Source organism: Schistocerca americana, chromosome 5 (assembly GCF_021461395.2).
Source record: "Schistocerca americana isolate TAMUIC-IGC-003095 chromosome 5, iqSchAmer2.1, whole genome shotgun sequence".
Lineage (NCBI taxonomy): Eukaryota > Metazoa > Arthropoda > Insecta > Orthoptera > Acrididae > Schistocerca > Schistocerca americana.
Window position 1 is genome coordinate 387,750,649 of NC_060123.1, and position 21,635 is coordinate 387,772,283.

The 21,635-nt window shown below is 40.0% G+C and overlaps 1 protein-coding gene across 2 annotated transcripts in view; it reads right to left on the bottom strand.

Annotated features, from left to right (window-relative positions):
* The window catches only part of LOC124615390 (pleckstrin homology domain-containing family F member 2), a 133,913-nt gene that overhangs the window by 43,134 nt on the left and 69,144 nt on the right, over nucleotides 1–21,635 (bottom strand). For both annotated transcript variants that reach the window (XM_047143216.1, XM_047143215.1), the window contains exon 7: nucleotides 20,102–20,282. In XM_047143216.1, coding sequence (XP_046999172.1) covers nucleotides 20,102–20,282 — 181 coding nt within the window. The remainder of the gene's footprint in view (nucleotides 1–20,101; nucleotides 20,283–21,635) is intronic.

A 21,635-nucleotide genomic window follows, 5' to 3' on the forward strand; every position in this document is an offset into this window, starting at 1 on the left:
TTCAATCAGCATTAATTTGACTGATAGCAAAAGCTTCAGGTTGTGAAATAAGTTCTAGGGCCTAAATCTATGATTTAATGAATCCACAGCCACATCAATTATTTAAAAAAAATCTGTCTGCACATTTCCTCAGGCATTTGATATGTATGAGGATCACTACCTTCATCATAGCGTTTTGGCATCTTCCTTTCCTAAGCAAACTGGTTCATCAATGTTAACTTCCTCCACTTTCCTAATGGTCTCATTTCACAACTCAAAAAATATATCCCTTTGTGATGCTAAACTAGCAGACAAAGTTTCCACCAACGTTTTTATTTCTTGGTATGACAAACATTTCTTCTGAAAAGTAGACTGAAGTTGCTCAGTCCTGGAGAAAACTGGAATTAACATTTTCTGGGAAATAAAAAATCTGAATTGATGCAGGTTTGAAAAATATTCACTAACCTTCCCACTGACTTCATATTTTTCTTCTGACAGATCTTCCAATTATTTCAAGAGATGTGATAATTACTTTCCACCACTTGTAGTGATTGTACCCTGACACACAACCCTGAAGGACAGAATGGTCGCAAAGTCAGTCTGCGAACGTATTTTACAACACCATCTTCGTTGTCTACTTGTAGTGACTGAAACACCACTAGCCTCTTTGGTGCATAACTTAATATAGATCTTAGCTCCAACTGAGTAATCCTACTTTGTAATCTTGTTAAATGTCCATTGGCATTGCTTGCACCATCATAACATTGACCACAACAGTATTTTATGTCGAAGGATAAATGTCTACTGATATCCTGGACAACTTCAAACAATGCCCTAGAACTTGCTGCAGCTACTTCATAAAAGCTCGTAAAAACTACTTCAACTTGAAGATTTTTTACCGACATATCTGAAACGTATGGATGGTTGTTCCTTCACTGATATGTCAAAAGTCTCATCTACAATAAGAGAAAAATATAGTGCCCCCTCAACAGATTTCACAATGTTTTCTTGTTCATCGCTAGATAATGAGACAATTTCATTCAATATATTGTGAGAAACCCACTTATATGAAGTTCGCTGTAGCCAAGATTTCAAGTCAGGAGCATTTTCTCCTCTAAGCAGTAGCCACTGATGAATATTTCATGCTTCATTTGTGTGATCACGAATTGCTATTCATTGCCGATTTAAAAACTGGACGGACGTTATCATCTTTAAAATCACCTTGCGTCCATTTTTCGTATCTATTTATGTGCTGAGATAAGGGATGACACATTGGTACCTTGTTTCGTAGTTACCAGAGCAGCCAGGATGAATGGTGAAGTGTAGAGTTTTCATGAACTCTGAAACATACAATTGCCTCTTGCCATTGGGAAAATCCATTTTGAACAAATGCATTACACAAATCCCCGTCAGCAGAAGTAGTAGTTGCCGATGGAACACTATACTGGAAACAAAAGCATTTTTACACACACAGAAGAATGCTTTGTCCAAGTCTTTGTTGTAATAAATCCAAGGAAATGTGTTTTTCCATCCTTCGTGGTATGGCCTGCCTGACAGTTTCTTGCTCATGTAGTACAGCAAGTGGAAGAAGACACATTCTCAGGTTCCTTATTTTTTGTCTGGGCACGCTTTTCACTATTGTCGGTGTTAGTAATATCCACCTGTGATGATGATGACAAATGTATGACGAATTTATCCATAGTGAGTGAGGAACTGTTCGAATTTGAAAGTAGATATAGAAGCAATACTCAACATTGTGTTTCAGCTTTCCACAGGTGTCTAGTAACCGCGCAGCGTTTGAAAACTAAGAAAATTTCTGCCAGCGACGAGCTTTTGCTCCATGCATCCCGTCAGTAGACCCTCTTGTTTGTATCAGCTTTAAAGTGGTAACACCCCTTCAGGCTACAATATAAGCTCCGGTGCCCTTCAAAGCCATTGTCTCAATGGATATTGGATTATTCTTTATCACTGCTCAATATTGGCAAGCAGATATTTTAAAACAATTGTTGATGAATGGAGAGAGTGTATCGTAGCGCACTTGTAAGGAAATGTGAAAGCAAGCCGAAAAGATGGGATTTCATTCCCAGTATAGTGTGACTTTTACTTTGGAGAGTGTCTTTGACTTGGCCATACAAAGGCAAGGAAAGCGATAGTGTGTTGTTCAGTTCCCTTTGCACAAAGACATCTGAAATGAACAGATATGTTTTATGGGTCAGAAATTTTAACTACCATCTCAGTGTTTTAATAGTCCATCACTTTTTGATAAAAGCAAGTGAGAAAGATGTATTTTCTTTTGTTTTTATCAAACTACAAATTTTGTGGGTGTGGCAAACACACAAGATTATGTACGTGAGCGGTCAAAGCCTCGGTGCACCCACAGTCGGCATGCATGATACTTGTTAATTATTTGAATCTTTATGGTTTCTGGCCAGTTTGAATTCTGACACCATGGCAATTACATAACTGACAGATGTTGAGTTGGAAGAATTAGTATATGCATCAACTGATGAAGGAACTTTTTCAGAGTTTAATCATGTTAGTGACACATGTGAAAGCAAGAGTTCTGATGACAGTCCAAAGCCTGTATAGAATTTACAATGGGAATACAGAATAGCAGTTATATCAACTAGCACAACATGGCTGCCTATCAGCTTCTAACATCATTAAGAATACCCCAGGAGTTACCGATATGCAACCGGCAGGATAAGTGACATAAAAAGTTCATTTGAAGTAGTATTTTGTACAGTGCTCCAAAACAAAATAATAGAGGCACCAAATACTGATAGGTGATGAGTTTATCGTCAACAATGGACAATCACTGATGATTCTGTTTTTCGTGCATACTTAGGGCTTTTATTCCAGTATTCCAGTATATTGATCGTATGCTGAATCTAGAAAAGTTTTATAAGATAAGGATACTGGACAGAACATATTTCAAGCAACCATGTCCAATGAAACATTCTTTAAGATATCCCATGTCCTGTGATTTGATAAGATATCCAACATAGAGGAAAGACGGTGTACCAATAAACTTGCTGCAATTCATAGTATTTGGAAGAAGTGGGTAGAAGTCCTTCCTATGTTCTATAACTGAAGAGAAAACATTACTCTCGACAAACAGTTAGTAGTATTTGGAGGTTGCTGACAATTCAAACAGTATAATCTCAAACAAATCAGCAAAATAAGAGGTAAAAAATATGGACACTGTGTGACAGAAAAACTTCATATGTCATATGTACTACAAGCAAAAATTTATACAAGAAAGAAAAGCAGAAAGACTCCAGAAAAAAATTAGAGAATAAGGGTAGTTGCTGATCTTTCTTCCAAGCTGTGAGATCAGAATATCACACATGAAACTTTTTTTTACATCACACAATTTGGGACAGTTGCTCCTGAAAAGGAGATTAACAATGTGTGGAACTACACAGAAAAATAAACTAGAGTTTCCACACAATACGACCGATGACAATGAAGCTCAAAGCTCTTCATTTTACATCACAAATGACACTATAGTGGTTTTGTATATTGCTACAGGAAATAAGAACGTTGTACTAACAAGCACACTCCACCACGTTGATGAAACAATCAGTAACAGGACTACTAAGAAGCCAAAAGTGATTCTGGATCATATTTCAACAAAAGAGGCTGTGCATATACATTATCAGCTGACACGAACATAACATAAACATGAATGACATGAACATAACATAAACATGAAAAGCCAATAGGTGGCCATGATAGTTTTCCACAATTTTCGTGATATCTACCAGAAAGCATATGTCTAGTGGACTTTGATTTGCCCTAATTGGAATGCAAGAAAATTGAATAGAAGAAGAATATTCTTGGAGAAACTTGGAAAGTCAATGGCAGCACAACACATTGCACCAAGGACGCATTTCCCAAGAACACAAGAATCTCTGACAATCTTACAAAAAATAACAAGAAAAATGGAAACGAGCTAGACAATGCATTACATCTTTTGCTTGTATCAAGGCAGCAAAAAAGATGAATGGCTAGTTTTGTCAGTTATCATGATCACCACAAAGAAGTTAACACAAGATCTGAGGAATCATCATGAGGATGATCTTTCACTTACATTTCATATCTCGGAGACATAATGGAATATTATTTGTTATTTATACCAAACTGTTAGAATGGCTGCACTGTTATTTTTACATTACAGAGGTGGTTGCCCATAAAGCAATGCACCATTTTTTTTTTTCCTTCAACAATTCTTTATTGAACATAATGAGAATTACACACACTAAAGAATGGTGTTTCACCTATACACCCTATTTTCCCACGTAATCTCCATCCCATTTTATGGCCTTCCTCCAGCACGCAACAAGGGCATGTATGCCCTATCGGTACCAATCCTTGTCCTGGTGGCGGAGCCAGTGCTTCACTACGTGAATCACCACCTCATCATCCTCAAAATGTTTTGCATGAATGGCATCCTTTGGTGGCCCAAACAAGTGTAAGTCCGAGGGGGCTAGGTCGGGGGGAGGGGGGGGGGGCTAGGTCAGAGCTGTAGGGTGGATGGGGTAACACTGTCCAACCCTGTTTTGTGATGTGTTCAACAGTCTTCAGACTTGTGTGCCACTAAGCGTTATCGTGTATCTCCTGGGTTGCTGTGGCGCCAAAGTTGCCAGAAACGCATCTTGAGTTTTGTTACTGTGTTGACATATGCTTCTGAATTAATGGCAACGCCTCTTGGCATCACATTAATGAGAATCACACCTTCACAGTCTCAGAACATGATGATCATGACCTTACCAGTGGAAGCAGTTGCATTGAATTTTTTCTTCTGTGAGGAGTTGGAATGGCACCATTCCATCGACTGTCATTTTGTCTCGGTCTCAAATTGGTGAACCCAGGTTTCATCAACTCTCACAATTCGGGAGAAGAAGGCCTCTCTCTCAGCTTCAAAATGTTGCAACAAATCAAAACAAATGTTTTTTCTGTGCAATTTGTGCTCCACCATTAGACACCGTGGGACACATCTTGCACACACTTTTGAATACCCAAGAGTGTGGATAATTGCATCCACATTTCCATTGCTGATTGACAGATGCAGCGCCAACCATCAAGTCTTTGTGTGTCTGTCCTCACGAATGACAACATCAGCTCGCTGCAATATGCCAGGTGTGACAGTCGTGGATGGTGTCCCTGACTGCTGCAAATAGTGGAGCTCTGCCAAACTGCCTTCTGATGACCACACCCTCCATGCCCAGCGACTAACTGTACTTCTGTCGACAGTGGATGCTCCATAGACTTCGCAACAAGTGTTTCTGAATGTTCCCTACAGTTTATTGCTTGTAACGTACATCACCTACAGAGGCCATTTTGAAACTGCCCTGCAACTATGCTTTCTGTCAAAAGTGACAAACTTGGTGCACTCACAAGATTTCAAATAATACATACATAATGTTTCACATTCGTAGCTTTGTTGTTAGCTGAGGAAAAAAATGCAGTGCATTGCTTTCTGGGCAACCCTCGTAATATACAATGTGAAATATGAGCAAAAGATAAAGTTATTTTCATCGAACTACTAAACAACTTCTCAAAGTTGAGAAGACTTTTCTGAGAAATGCATATAATCTCAGTTTAAAATCAAGGAGAATATTTTAAGAAAATTTTTGGAAGTTTGTAAAGCTACAGCTATAGAAAGAAAAGGCAGTCTTCTAGCACTTTAAAAAGATATTTTTATATGGAATAATCTACAATTTTTATGAAATTCTTAAACACAGTAATTTATAAAAACTTTTTATTTACTGCAAAATTTTGAACATATATTGTTCATATTTGCAATATTTGTTTGAAGATGAGGAATCCTTGAAAATACCAATGCAGTAAGCACTTACTTTAGACAACCATACTCTAGGCTAACATCCCCCCCCCTGCCACCACTACTCCACCCTCTGCCTCGCACAGATCTCATATCCACATATGTTCTCTTTCTGTAATGACCTACTGGTAAAGGTTAAGCTCAAGGATGTACTATGGGCTCTCAGTAACACACAATTAGTAACAAGTACAAAAATTACACATTTAATATACATGAATCATACATACGTAATTTCACTTTGGAAAGTGTTGCTTTATGTTTCTTTAACATAAATAATAAATTAATTCACACTCTCATATCCTGCACTACTAGAATCTGAGTTCTATGTTACAGTACGTATTTTCTGAGGAAGGACAGCATTCAGTTTCCATGTCTTACTTAGAGGCAAGATACACCATCCTGTGTTTCTAATCCTACATGCAAGCCTTAGGAAGGAAATGTTCTGGGCATATCCCTGTATTATGAACATTTATTTAACCTCTCATTTTCACCGAGATACCCATATGAACAACAACATTTTTCAAGAAATAATTATATAAAACAACCAGAGTTTTATACTGAGGAACGGCACAATTACACTAGCTGTTATTTATTTCATCAGTAATTCAATACTGTGTAGTAAAGTAATAACCACAGCATAAATCAGAACACTGCCCTTGCATGAACCTAATACTACTTGGAGAATGAAGCTAGCAACCATGGCCAGTTTGCCATTCTCTCTTCCCAATCAAACCAATACGTCCTAAAAATGTTGACCTGCTGAAATGGTGTACAACATTAAGCAATGCAAAGAAATACAAGAGGGAGAAATGAGGCAGATAATATTTTTGATAATGGGGTAGGAACTGAGGGGGGGTGGACAGGGTTTCCAGTGAGAAGAAATGAAGTAACTGAAAAAGCCCTTGCACTGGGGTAGATGAGGTTAAAAATAAATAATGCAGCTACAAAGTAGTAAAGAGAAATAAAATGGAAATTTAAGCTTACAACAGACAGCTTATCCAACATAGACAGGAGTTTTCAATGAAAATGCTCCTGCGATGCCAGTTTTTGCACACTTCTAGATGAGGTTGTAACTATCAACAAAAATACTGTATTGTCATAACTACAGATCAATCTGAGCACTGACAAAACAGAGACAAATAAAACCAATGGATATATTTTATCACCTTAAATATTCAAAATATGCATAGTCTTCAACAAAGTCAGACAAGCAATATGCCATCACTTTGTAGCATTCTAAAAGACAACATGGTCACAAGTACAATACTGCCTTCCTAGTGCAAAAGGATCAATGACGTAGAGTAAAAACAAAACATAAAATGTATAAATACAGCATCGTATAAAAACAGACAAGTTTCCATTCAATAGATCTTCCTGTTCCAGGAACGGCTTTAACCCCACTGTCCATTTTTTTTTTTTCCTTCACACTAAAGTTTAAGCTATTGCAGTCACTGTAAGGAGCATTACTTATCTTATTGCTTTTTCTCCTTCTCAATTAAATTGGTGATTTTCATCAATATTACAGGTTATACTTTATTATAAGAACACATCATTTCTTCGTTTCTGGATCAGTTGTTATTTTACTATTTCTTCCGTTCCCCCTTTGTTTCCACCTTGCTTATGTTAACTCATTTTTAACTAATATCTTCAGTGAGCTACATGCCCTCTTTCTGTTTCCAATGCTACACTATTTTTCCGCTGGAGGAAGTAGGGACTGTGGTACTGACAGCTTAGGAGCTTAGGACTAACCAGCATTCTTTTGTCTCTTTGTTGGCCTTTGACACCCTTCTCATATTTTTTTTTTCCCCCAGTCTTATCTGTGTGCTCAGCTGTATGGTGAGCAGTAGACTTCATTCCTTTCATTATTTGTGTACCAAGCATGTGATTAGGTTTACTTTCTAGGTATCATTTTGAGGGTAGAAGCAGACAACATCTTTATTTGTTCCATTTTTGTGACTGGATTACCTTTGATGTAGCTGTTGTTGGTTGGTTGGTTTGGGGAAGGAGACCAGACAGTGTGGTCATCGGTCTCATCGGATTAGGGAAGGATGGGGAAGGAAGTCGGCCGTGCCCTTTCAGAGGAACCATCCTGGCATTTGCCTGGATTGATTTAGGGAAATCACGGAAAACCCAAATCAGGATGGCCGGACACGGGATTGAACCGTCGTCCTTCCGAATGCGAGTCCAGTGTCTAACCACTGCGCCACCTCGCTCGGTGTGTAGCTGTTGTTTAAAAAGATAATGAAGATTCAAGAAGCCATGTTCCGCTAAAACGAAGGCTTTAATGGTGCACACAGTTTTTTGTACAATAAATACTAATGTGTGTAATATGACTGTTTATTCTACTCCAACAATTATTTACAGTAAACTTCCTGAGGGAATAAATATTTTGTGAAGCAGAAGTCAAAATGCCTGAGATCTTAAACAGATATCTACAAGAGGATCATGGGTGAGCACCACTTATTACTATTATTATTTCTTTCCTTTCTCAGACATTATGTATGATTAAAAATGGAAAGTGACGCGAACCTTGATCAAGCGTGACTTCCTTTTAACTGTACGGTATATGTTACATTGCATTTAGGAACTTTCGGGTATTTTAACATGTATCAATAATTACAGATTTCTGTAGTTGTATATATACGTTTGGATGTAGCTGTATTGCGTTGATGTACTGGTGGATATTGTGTAGTATGACTCCTGTAGTTGATAGTATAATTGGTACGATGTCAACTTTATCCTGATGCCACATGTCTTTGACTTCCTCAGCCAGTTGGATGTATTTTTCAATTTTTTCTTGTTTTCTTCTGTATATTTGTTGTATTGGGTATGGATATTCGATTAGTTGTGTTAATTTCTTATTTTTATTGGTGAGTATGATGTCAGGTTTGTTATGTGGTGGTGTCTTATCTGTTATAATGGTTCTGTTCCAGTATAATTTGTATTCATCATTCTCCAGTACATTTTGTGGTGCATACTTGTATGTGGGAACATGTTTTATTAGTTTATATTGTATGGCAAGTTGTTGACGTGTTATTTTTGCTACATTGTCATGTCTTCTGGTGTACTCTGTATTTCCTAGTATTGTTGTTTGCAAAGTCTGCATTTATCTGTTGTGGTATTGGGATCTTTAATAATATGCTTGCTGTAATATCTGGTGTTTATTGTTTGATCCTGTATTGCAATCATGAATCCTTCCGTCTCACTGTATATATTGCCTTTTCTTAGCCATGTGTTGGATGCGTCTTGATCGATGCGTGGCTGTGTTAGATGATACGGGTGTTTGCCATGTAGTGTTTCCTTTTTCCAATTTATTTTCTTCGTATCTGTTGATGTTATGTGATCTAAAGGGTTGTAGAAGTGGTTATGAAATTGCAATGGTGTAGCCGATGTATTTATATGAGAGACTGCTTTGTGTATTTTGCTAGTTTCTGCTCGTTCTATAAAGAATTTTCTTAAATTGTCTACCTGTCCATAATGTAGGTTTTTTATGTCAATAAGTCCCCTTCCTCCTTCCTTTCTGCTTAATGTGAATCTTTCTGTTGCTGAATGTATATGATGTATTCTATATTTGTGGCATTGTGATCGTGTAAGTGTATCGAGTGCTTCTAGGTCTGTGTTACTCCATTTCACTACTCCAAATGAGTAGGTCAATATTGGTAGAGCATAAGTATTTATAGCTTTAGTCTTGTTTCTTGCAGTCAATTATGTTTTCAGTATTTTTGTTAGCCTCTGTCAATATTTTTCTTTTAGTTCTTCTTTAATATTTGTATTATCTATTCCTATTTTTTGTCTGTATCCTAGATATTTATAGGCATCTGTTTTTTCCATCGCTTCTAAGCAGTTGCTGTGGTTATCCAATATGTAATCTTCTTGTTTGGTGTGTTTTCCCTTGACTATGCTATTTTTCTTTTTGTCTGTTCCAAAAGCCATATTTATATCATTGCTCAATACTTCTGTTATCTTTAGTAATTGGTTGAGTTGTTGATTTGTTGCTGCCAGTAGTTTTAGATCATCCATGTATAGCAAATGTGTGATTTTGTGTGGGTATGTTCCAGTAATATTATATCCGTAATTCGTATTATTTAGCATGTTGGATAGTGGGTTCAGAGCAAGGCAGAACCAGAAAGAACCTAATGAGTCTCCTTGGTATATTCCACACTTAATCTGTATTGGCTGTGATGTGATATTGTTTGAATTTGTTTGGGTATTAAGTGCGGTTTTCCAATTTTAATATTTGTAGTAAACATGAGTGGGGTACACTATCAAAAGCTTTTTGGTAATCAATGTATGCGTAGTGTAGCGACCTTTGTTTACTTTTAGCTTGATATGTCACCTCTGCATCTATTATTACATCCTCGTGCTTCTTTGCAACAGCCTTTTTGTTCTTCATTTATAATTTTGTTCTGTGTTGTATGTGTCATTAATTTCTGTGTAATGACTGAAGTTAATATTTTGTATATTGTTGGTAGGCATGTAATGGGGCAATATTTAGCTGGGTTTGCTGTGTCTGCTTGATCTTTAGGTTTCAGATAAGTTATTCCATGTGTAAGTGTATCAGGGAATGTGTATAGGTGTGCAATGTAACTGTTAAATAATTTATATCTAAAAACAAAGATGATGAGACTTACCAAACAAAAGCGCTGGCAGGTCGATAGACACACAAACAAACACAAACATACACACAAAATTCAAGCTGTCGCAATAAATGGTTGCTTCATCAGGAAAGAGGGAAGGAGAGGGAAAGACAAAAGGATGTGGGTTTTAAGGGAGAGGGTAAGGAGTCATTCCAGTCCCGCGAGCGGAAGGACTTACCTTAGGGGGGGAAAAAGGACAGGTATACACTCGCGCGCACACACACACATATCCATCCGCACATACACAGACACAAGCAGACATTTGTAAAGGCAAAGAGTTTGGGCAGAGATGTCAGTCGAAGCAGAAGTAAAGAGGCAAAGATGATTTTGAAAGACAGGTGAGGTATGAGCGGCGGCAACTTGAAATTAGTGGAGATTGAGCCCTGGCGGATAACGAGAAGAGAGGATATACTGAAGGGCAAGTTCCCATCTCCGGAGTTCTGACAGGTTGGTGTTAGTGGGAAGTATCCAGATAACCCGGACGGTGTAACACTGTGCCAAGATGTGCTGGCCATGCACCAAGGCATGTTTAGCCACAGGGTGATCCTCATTACCAACAAACACTGTCTGCCTGTGTCCATTCATGCAAATGGACAGTTTGTTCCCACATAGAAAGCTTCACAGTGTAGGCAGGTCAGTTGGTAAATCACGTGGGTGCTTTCACACGTGGCTCTGCCTTTGATCGTGTACACCTTCCGGGTTACAGGACTGGAGTAGATGGTGGTGGGAGGGTGAATGGGACAGGTTTTACACTGGGGTCGGTTACAAGGGTAGCAGCCAGAGAGTATGGAAGGTGGTTTGGGGATTTCATAGGGATGAACTAAGAGGTTACGAAGGTTAGGTGGACAGCGGAAAGACACTCTTGGTGGAGTGGGGAGGATTTCATGAAGGATGGATCTCATTTCAGGGTAGGATTTGAGGAAGTCGTATCCCTGCTGGAGAGCCACATTCAGAGTCTGATCCAGTCCCGGAAAGTATCCTGTCACAAGTGGGGCACTTTTGGGGTTCTTCTGTGGGAGGTTCTGGGTTTGAAGGGATGAGGAAGTGGCTCTGGTTATTTGCTTCTGTACCAGGTCGGGACGGTAGTTGCGGGATGCGAAAGCTGTTTTCAAGTTGTTAGTGTAATGGTTCAGGGATTCCGGACTGGAGCAGATTCGTTTGCCATGAAGACCTAGGCTGTAGGGAAGGGACTGTTTGATGTGGAATGGGTGGCAGCTGTCATAATGGAGGTACTGTTGTTTGTTGGTGGGTTTGATGTGGACGGACGTGTGAAGCTGGCCATTGGACAGATGGAGGTCAACGTCAAGGAAAGTGGCATGGGATTTAGAGTAGGACCAGGTGAATCAGATGGAACCAAAGGAGTTGAGGTTGGAGAGGAAATTCTGGAGTTCTTCTTCACTGTGAGTCCAGATCATGAAGATGTCTTCAATAAATCTGTACCAAACTTTGGGTTTGCAGGCCTGGGTAACCAAGAAGGCTTCCTCTAAGCAACCCATGAATAGGTTGGCGTACGAGGGGGCCATCCTGGCACCCATGGCTGTTCCCTTTAATTGTTGGTATGTCTGGCCTTCAAAAGTGAAGAAGTTGTGGGTCAGGATGAAGCTGGCTAAGGTAATGAGGAAAGAGGTTTTAGGTAGGGTGGCAGGTGATCAGCGTGAAAGGAAGTGCTCCATCGCAGCGAGGCCCTCGATTTGCGGAATATTTGTGTATAAGGAAGTGGCATCAATGGTTACAAGGATTCTAGGCATTCGAGAAAGTGGTTGGTGTCTTTGATGAAGGATGGGAGACTGCATGTAATGGGTTGAAGGTGTTGATCTACATAGGCAGAGATACGCTCTGTGGGGGCTTGGTAACCAGCTACAATGGAGCGGCCGGGATAATTGCGTTTGTGAATTTTAGGAAGAAAGTAGAAGGTAGGGGTGCGTGGTGTCAGTGGGGTCAGGAGCTTTTGTTTGGTAAGTCTCATCATCTTTGTTTTTAGATATATTTTTCCCACGTGTAATGTTTCCCTCTATTATATTCATATAATTAATTCGAACCCAACAATTACGTTTGTTATTGCCACTGTTGCATTTCGAAATCTTTTCTGTCGTCTTATTTTCTCTTTCTGTTTTTGCCAGTGGTTTCACTTTGTATTCACCTTCTCCTTTTTACCGTAATCTACTATACAATTTTATCCTGCCGATATATACTCAATAATACGTAATAATACGTAACCCACTTCCAAACCATAACCAAAAAAATTTTTTTCCGCTTTCAACACTACCGCTGCTATAAAATCCACCGTTTCTAGTTCACAAACAGTTCCTTTCACCTATTAAACAACCATTTCGGCTAGTTCTAATAACTTTTGCTTTATTTCCATTTCCGTTTTTCTCACATCACTGATCACTTTTAGCCGCTTCCCACAGGTTTTAACGTCATTATTTCTTCGTCAGACAATTGTTAGCCTCATTTTCATAATCTGCCACCAAGAAACCACTCCCTTTAATACATTTACACGTAGTTTTTTCGAAATTTTCCCGAATTTCTCCACCCTTTAACGTGTTTGGGTGGCAACACAACCACCTAACTTTTATGCACATCGTTGTCTACCAACCCAAGTTCACCACAGGATCAACGTAGCCCAGCTCTAACCAACACTATTTCGCCTTTTTTCACACCAGATCTCCAGTTGCTTTCTAGTTCACCTTTATCTCTCCCCATATATTTTTATTTTTATTTTCATTTTCATTTCAGCCTCTGTTACACTTTCCACCTTCTAATACCATGTCACCCTCACAACACCCCCACAACGACCCCATTAAGTTTTATTTACATTCCCTCCGCAAACATGCCTCTGCCCTAGCCAGATTACACTCCCATATTTTATATTCTCAGGCTTGTCTGACATTTGGCATTACCCCCAAAGGCCTCACACAAAGTTTCCATCTCTGGCTGCAACCCTTCTTTCCACCAGTCCCTATACCAGTTCCAAACTGAACAATCCATTGCCCTCACCCACCTAATCCTTCACCTACACATCAACTCAGCCCATGAACACACACGTCAACTCCTATCCTTAATAAAGTTCCTCAACCTTTCCTCTCCCACATCCACACCGGCTGTTCAGAGAATCCTCCTACAGGCAAACCGCAAATTAGAACAGCATGCCACCTTCCACCTCAAAAAACTATCCAATCTCCTGGTTTCCCACCTCCGGAAAGGCAACTCACTCACCCTTCACAACCTTTCCAGCAAACCTCAACCTCCTCTCATTGCACACAAACCCAGTCTCTCCCATCTACTCAATCTCCCACTTCCAGCTCCATTCCCTCCAAAACCTCAAAATTCCAATCAACACAATCTGGAACCACAACACCCTAATTCAGTAGTTAACCTTTCCTCCAAACCTATCTCCCAATCCGAAACCTCTGTCCTATCCAAAGGCCTCACCTTCAGCCCCACTCCCAGATTCAACCAAACAGCCCTTGTCAAAGATTTACTGTCCTACACTCTTACTCTCTGCTGGAAATATCACTTTGCCACAAAGAAAAATGATCCTAATCCTACCCCTAATGATCCAACTCCCCAAGACACTATCCAAATTGAACCCTGCCTGGAACAGTTCCGTCCTCCGTCACAGCGGGACCCACCTCCTCTTACTCAAAATCACCCCCTCCAAACCTTCCAGGAATTTCTGACTTCCAGCCTTGCCTCTCAATCCTTCTTAAAAAACCTTAATCCCACTCCCAACATCACCACTGCTGAAGCCCAAGCTATCCGTGATCTGAAAGCTGACCGTTCCATCGTCATTCTTCCGGCGGACAAGGGTTCCACGACAGTGGTACTTGATCGTCGGGAGTATGTGGCTAAGGGACTGCGTCAGCTTTCAGACAACACCACATACAAAGTTTACCAAGGTAATCCCATTCCTGATGTCCAGGCAGAGCTTCAAAAAATCCTCAGAACCTTAGGCCCCCTACAAAACCTTTCACACGACTCCATCAACCTCCTGACCCCACCGACATCCTGCACCCCTACCTTCTACCTTCTTCCTAAAATTCACAAACCCAATCATCCCGCCCCGCACCATTCTAGCTGGTTACCAAGCCCCCACAGAACGTATCTCTGCCTACGTAGATCAACACCTTCAACCCATTACATGCAGTCTCCCATCCTTCATCAAAGACACCAACCACTTTCTCGAACGCCTAGAATCCTTACCCAGTCTGTTACCCCCGGAAACCAACCCTGTAACCATTGATGCCACTTCCTTATACACAAATATTCGCACGTCCAGGGCCTAGCTGCGATGGAGCACTTCCTTTCACGCTGATCACCTGCCACCCTACCTAAAACCTCTTTCCTCATTACCTTAGCCAGCTTCATCCTGACCCACAACTTCTTCACTTTTGAAGGCCAGACATACCAACAATTAAAGTGAACAGCCATGGGTGCCAGGATGGCCCCCTCGTACGCCAACCTATTCATGGGTTGCTTAGAGGAAGCCTTCTTGGTTACCCAGGCCTGCAAACCCAAAGTTTGGTACAGATTTATTGAAGACATCTTCATGATCTGGACTCACAGTGAAGAAGAACTCCAGAATTTCCTCTCCAACCTCAACTCCTTTGGTTCCATCTGATTCACCTAGTCCTACTCTAAATAATCCCATGCCACTTTCCTTGACGTTGACCTCCATCTGTCCAATGGCCAGCTTCAAACGTCCGTCCACATCAAACCCACCAACAAGCAACAGTACCTCCATTATGACAGCTGCCACCCATTCCACATCAAACGGTCCCTTCCCTACAGCCTAAACCAGAGCCACTTCCTCATCCCTTCAAACCCAGAACCTCCCACAGAAGAACCCCAAAAGTGCCCCACTTGTGGCAGGATACTTTCTGGGACTGGATCAGACTCTGAATGTGGCTCTCCAGCAGGCATACGACTTCCTCAAATCCTGCCCTGAAATGAGATCCATCCTTCATGAAATCCTCCCCACTCCACCAAGAGTGTCTTTCCGCCGTCCACCTAACCTTCATAACCTCTTAGTTCATCCCTATGAAATCCCCAAACCACCTTCCCTACTCTCTGGCTCCTACCCTTGTAACCGCCCCCAGTGTAAAACCTGTCCCATGCACCCTCCCACCACCACCTACTCCAGTCCTGTAACCCGGAGGGTGTACACGATGAAAGACAGAGCCACGTGTGAAAGCACCCACTTGATTTACTAACTGACCTGCCTACACTGTGAAGCTTTCTATGTGGGAATGACCAGCAACAAACTGTCCATTCACATGAATGGACACAGGCAGACAGTGTTTGTTGGTAATGAGGATCACCCTGTGGCTTAACATGCCTTGGTGCACGGTCAGCACATCTTGGCACAGTGTTACACCGTCCGGGTTATCTGGATACTTCCCACTAACACCAACCTGTCAGAACTCCGGAGATGGGAACTTGCCCTTCAGTATATCCTCTCTTCTCGTTATCCGCCAGGCCTCAACCTCCACTAATTTCAAGTAGCCGCCGCTCATACCTCACCTGTCTTTCAACAACATCTTTGCCTCTTTACTTCCGCCTCGACTGACATCTCTGCCCAAACTCTTTGCCTTTACAAATGTCTGCTTGTGTCTGTGTATGTGCGGATGGATATATGCGTGTGTGTGCGTGTGTGCGTGTGCGTGTGCGTGTGCGAGTGTATACTGTCCTTTTTTCCCCCTAAGGTAAGTCCTTCCGCTCGCGGGATTGGAATTACTCCTTACCCTCTCCCTTAAAACCCACATCCTTTTGTCTTTCCCTCTCCTTCCCTCTTTCCTGATGAAGCAACCATTTGTTGCGAAAGCTTGAATTTTGTGTGTATGTTTGTGTTTGTTTGTGTGTCTATCGACCTGCCAGCGCTTTTGTTTGGTAAGTCTCATCATCTTTGTTTTTAGATATATTTTTCCCACGTAGAATGTTTCCCTCTATTATATTCATATCATTGTTAAATAATTTAGTTAGATGTGAATGTGTTGAAGTGAACTTCTTTAGCCAGAAATTTGCTATTTTATCTTTTCCAGGGGCTTTCCAATTGTGCGTAGAATTAATTGCTCAGGTGACTTCATGTTGCAAAGTTATCACTTCAGGCATTTGTGGTATCACCTTGTATGTGTGTGTTTCTGCTTGTATCCACCGTGCATGTCTTATGTTGTGCCGGGTTTGACCATATGTTGCTCCAGAAGTTTGGTGGATTGTCTATTTTAACATGTGTGTTATCTATTGTCCGGTAAAATTTCTTTTGGTTTGTGGTGAATGTTTGGTTTTGTTTCCTACTATTTTCACTTTTTTTGTATCTTCTAAGTCGTTTGGCCAATGCTTGTAATTTCTGCTTCTTTTCATCTAATTGCTCTATCGCTTCTTGTTGTGAGATTTTACCTAACCTTTTTCGTTTTTTGTCTGATATTTCATTTCTTATAAATTGTGTTAGCTGTCCAATGTCTTTTCTCAGTTTTTCTATTCTGACCTGTAGCCTGTGTTGCCATGCTGGTTTTGTGGGTTTCTTCTGTGTGTTGGTTGGTTCTGATCTCTGCCTAGTGTGTGTATTTAGTGTAGTGAGTGCTCCTATATAAACCAGTAGTTGTAACTCTTCCATAGTGGTATTTTCATTTATTTTGTTGTGTACGATTGTGTTGATAGTTGTTATTGTTGTTTCGGCTTGTGGGTTATTTGGTGGTCTATGCAAGAATGGTCTAATGTCTGTATTTGTGTCTTTTTATTCTATATATGTCAGCTGAAATTTTACTTCTATATCTAACATGTGTGTCGCTTCGTGTTCTATTTGTGCTTGTTCTGGTGGCTGTCTTAAGATTTCGTTTTCCTCTGATTGTTTAACTGATGCCTGTTGTTATTTGTTTGTTTGCTCTGGGATGTTTCTTCTTCTGATTGCACATTATTTTGTTCTAGTATCTGTTGTACTTGTTGTTTGATGTTTTCTAATTCTGACTGGGATCTCCTGTTATTTTTTTATTATTACACGGATCTGATCAGCTAGTCGTTGTTCTGTTAAAAATTTTAATTCTGGGTATCTGGTAATAAATGTTGTGTATACTTGTGATCTGTATCCAGTTGTGTCGGTTCCTAAGTTTGTTGCTTCATAATAACAGAACATGAGGTGTCGGTTAACTTCATCTGACCGTCTCATCCTCTGTCTTTGTTTTCCTCCCAGAGTGGTTGCAGGAAGCATATCTTGCAAAACACCTCTATTTGGATTTAAATCATTTTCCATGTGGCTAGCAGTGTCGTTACCATTGCGGACGGGCATAGGGTTCAAGCGTCGTCCCCGACCATGACAGTGCTTGTCCAAGGCTTCATTAGTTCTGTCCTGAACCCACTAATCACACTAAAAGGGGGTTTAGCCCTATTAGTGGTTTGTTCTTTATTGTTGTTGTTGAGTAAGGAAGACTTACTTTCTTAAAGGTGAGTTAGCTGAGAACACCATTCTAGATGACATGACTGAATGAAAATATGCAAAATTTGTCAACTTACTGATTTGTCTCTCTCCAAGGCTTGCAATGAATCTAAGCACAAATGTGACTGAACTATGTATTTTGTGAGTTCCAAAATGTGTTTCTGCAGTTTAAATTCTCACCAATATGGAAACCTATAATATGTTAAGTTTCCATCATATTCATTATTTCCTCACCATGCGTTACACTTATCATTAGCATAGTAACTCTAGATGAACAGAACTGAATATGTTGCATCTTTTAAAAACAGAGAGAGAGAGAGAGAGAGAGAGAGAGAGAGAGAGAGAGAGAGAGAGAGAGAGAGCATTCGTGGAAAACTACTTCATAATACTTAATATTATAAATAATTTCTTCTATGTCCGTATATACGTTTGGATCAATCATCTGCAAAAAGAACTAATTCTGCTTCTTGTATATTAGACACAAGATCATTTACTTACATGAGAAACAGTAGTGGACCTAAGAATGAGCCTTGTGAAACCCGATAAGTTATTTACCCCTAGTCAGGAGAGTATCACCCACTTACATTGGTTGAATTATTAAGTACAACTTCTGCATTCTTTTGGTTTGGTATGACATCATCCATTGGCCACCTATACCATCAATCCCATAAAACCTCAGTTTATCTGGGAGAGTATTAGAATTCGTGCAGTCAAATGCCATAGATAGGTCACAGAAAATACCAACCAGTGCTATTTTGAATTTAACGTTTGTAAAATTTCACACGTGAACGTATACATACGTACCAGATCGGTCTGACGGAGGAGATAGAGAAGATCCAAAGAAGAGCGGCGCGTTTCGTCACAGGGTTATTTGGTAACCGTGATAGTGTTACGGAGATGTTTAATAAACTCAAGTGGCAGACTCTGCAAGAGAGGCGCTCTGCATCGCGGTGTAGCTTGCTCGCCAGGTTTCGAGAGGGTGCGTTTCTGGATGAGGTATCGAATATATTGCTTCCCCCTACTTATACCTCCCGAGGAGATCACGAATGTAAAATTAGAGAGATTAGAGCGCGCACGGAGGCTTTCAGACAGTCGTTCTTCCCGCGAACCATACGCGACTGGAACAGGAAAGGGAGGTAATGACAGTGGCACGTAAAGTGCCCTCCGCCACACACCGTTGGGTGGTTTGCGGAGTATAAATGTAGATGTAGATGTAGATTTTCAGTAGAACATTTCTTCTGAAATCCAAACTGTGATTTACTGACAATATTAATGTTGTTCACAGTAGGATACTATTCTTCAATAGATCATCATCTCCAAAATTTTGGAAAACTATGTCCTTACTCAAACAGGTTGATAGTTACTGAAATACTTCCTATCACTTTTCTGAAAGAGGGACTTAACAATAGCATATTTACATCTCTCTGGAAAAATGCCTTGAGTTAGTGGTGCATTACAGATTTAAGATAAGACAGGGTTTATTACTTGGGAACAAGTCCTTAGTACTCTGTCGGAAACATCTTCAAACCCAGAAGAGCTCTTATATTCGGAAAAATATATAATTTTTAAATTTCATAAGGAGAAATGGTAAGACATCCTTATGACTGAATTTTATGGGAGCTACATTTTCAACATACTGCTTTGATTTTTCTCTTGAACTGTTTGTCCCTATAGCTTCTCCTAAATTTAAGGGAAGACTTGCCAACAATCTTTTCAATGATTTATCTGTTACTCTTTCTGCCATTCTTCACCAACTTCTCAGAGGTGTAGTTTACTTTGTCTATGTTAACTTGTTTAGTTTTGCTTTTAAATTTATAGTTTTGCTAAGAGTGAGAGTTCTGACCCCATTTTCTTTTCTCCCCCCCCCCCCCCCCCCCCCCCCCACACATTGTTATTTACAGCTTCTATCAGTCTCAATTTTGTTTCTCTACTTTGTCTTTATTTTTACTTTTTTATCGTAACTTGTTTTTCCCAAACAGTGCAGTTCCCAACGAGCCCATCAGAAGCTGTGAAAATTGTCATTTATATATATTTATTAAATCTCTCCTATATTCCTCCTACTTGACGAAACACAGCCAAACACGAACTGTCAACGGACAAACCATACACTTCAAAGGTCATAAAAAAGTAAAGATAACCACAATCATTATCTGTTCATATGAGAAGTACAAATAGATGTGCCACACATCCCAAATTTTCACTCACCTTTTGTGAATGAACCGTCGGGTGATGAAACTGTACTGTTGGGTGGTCTAGTTTTTGCACGTGATAATGTGTCGTAACAATTCAAGCACACTCTAAGAGGTTTTGATGACTGGTTTGGCAAAAGAAATCTTTTGTTAGAACAAGGACCACACACAACTGCCCCGCACTTTCGACAATGGTGCTGAAACAAAACAAACAAACCAAAATACATAAATAAACAAACAAATAAAAACATACAAAATCAGTGATACAATATCACGAATATAAATGAAGGTAATTAAAGCAGCAATATACATCACCAAAGTATGGAAGATTACCTAACAAAAACTTAAGAAATTTTAAAAAAGGTCAAGTGATTTTATTATTTTTATAAACATGAAAAGAGAAAAAAAGAAGGAAATGAAATGATATATGAGAGTAGTCCCCTTGGGAACAAATTCACCAACCTAAAGATTATACCAATTTAGAAACGTATTCTGGAAGAAGTAGTAGTAGTAGTAGTAGTTGTTGTTGTTGTTGTTGTCCTCAGTCCTGAGACTGGTTTGATGCAGCTCTCCATGCTACTCTATCCTGTGCAAGCTTCTTCATCTCCCAGTACCTACTGCAACCTACATCCTTCTGAATCTGCTTAGTGTATTCATCTCTTGGTCTCCCTCTACGATTTTTACCCTCCACACTGCCCTTCAATGCTAAATTTGTGATCCCTTGATGCCTCAGAACGTGTCCTACCAACCGGTCCCTTCTTCTTCTCAAGTTGTGCCACAAACTCCTCTTCTCCCCAATTCCATTCAATACCTCCTCATTAGTTATGTGATCTACCCATCTAATCGAAAGCTTCTATTCTCTTCTTGTCCAAACTATTTATCGTCCATGTTTCACTTCCATACATGGCTACACTCCATACAAGTACTTTCAGAAACCACTTCCTGACACTTAAATCTATACTCAATGTTAACAAATTTCTCTTCTTCAGAAACGCTTTCCTTGCCATTGCCAGTCTACATTTTATATCCTCTGTACTTCGACAATCATCAGTTATTTTGCTCCCGAAATAGCAAAACTCCTTTACTACTTTAAGTGTCTCATTTCCTAATCTAATTCCTTCAGCATCACCCGACATAATTCGACTACATTCCATTATCCTCGTTTTGCTTTTGTTGATGTTCATATTATATCCTCCTTTCAAGACACTGTCCATTCCGTTCAACTGCTCTTGCAAGTCCCTTGCTGTCTCTGACCGAATTACAATGTCATCGGCGAACCTCAACGTTTTTATTTCTTCTCTGTGGACTTTAATACCTACTCCGAATTTTTCTTTTGTTTCCTTTACTGCTTGCTCAATATACAGATTGAATAACATCGAGGACAGGCTACAACCCTGTCTCACTCCCTTCCCAACCACTGCTTCCCTTTCATGCCCCTCGACTCTTATAACTGCCATCTGGTTTCTGTACAAATTGTAAATAGCCTTTCGCTCCCTGTATTTTACTCCTGCCATCTTTAGAATTTGAAAGAGAGTACTCCACTCAACATT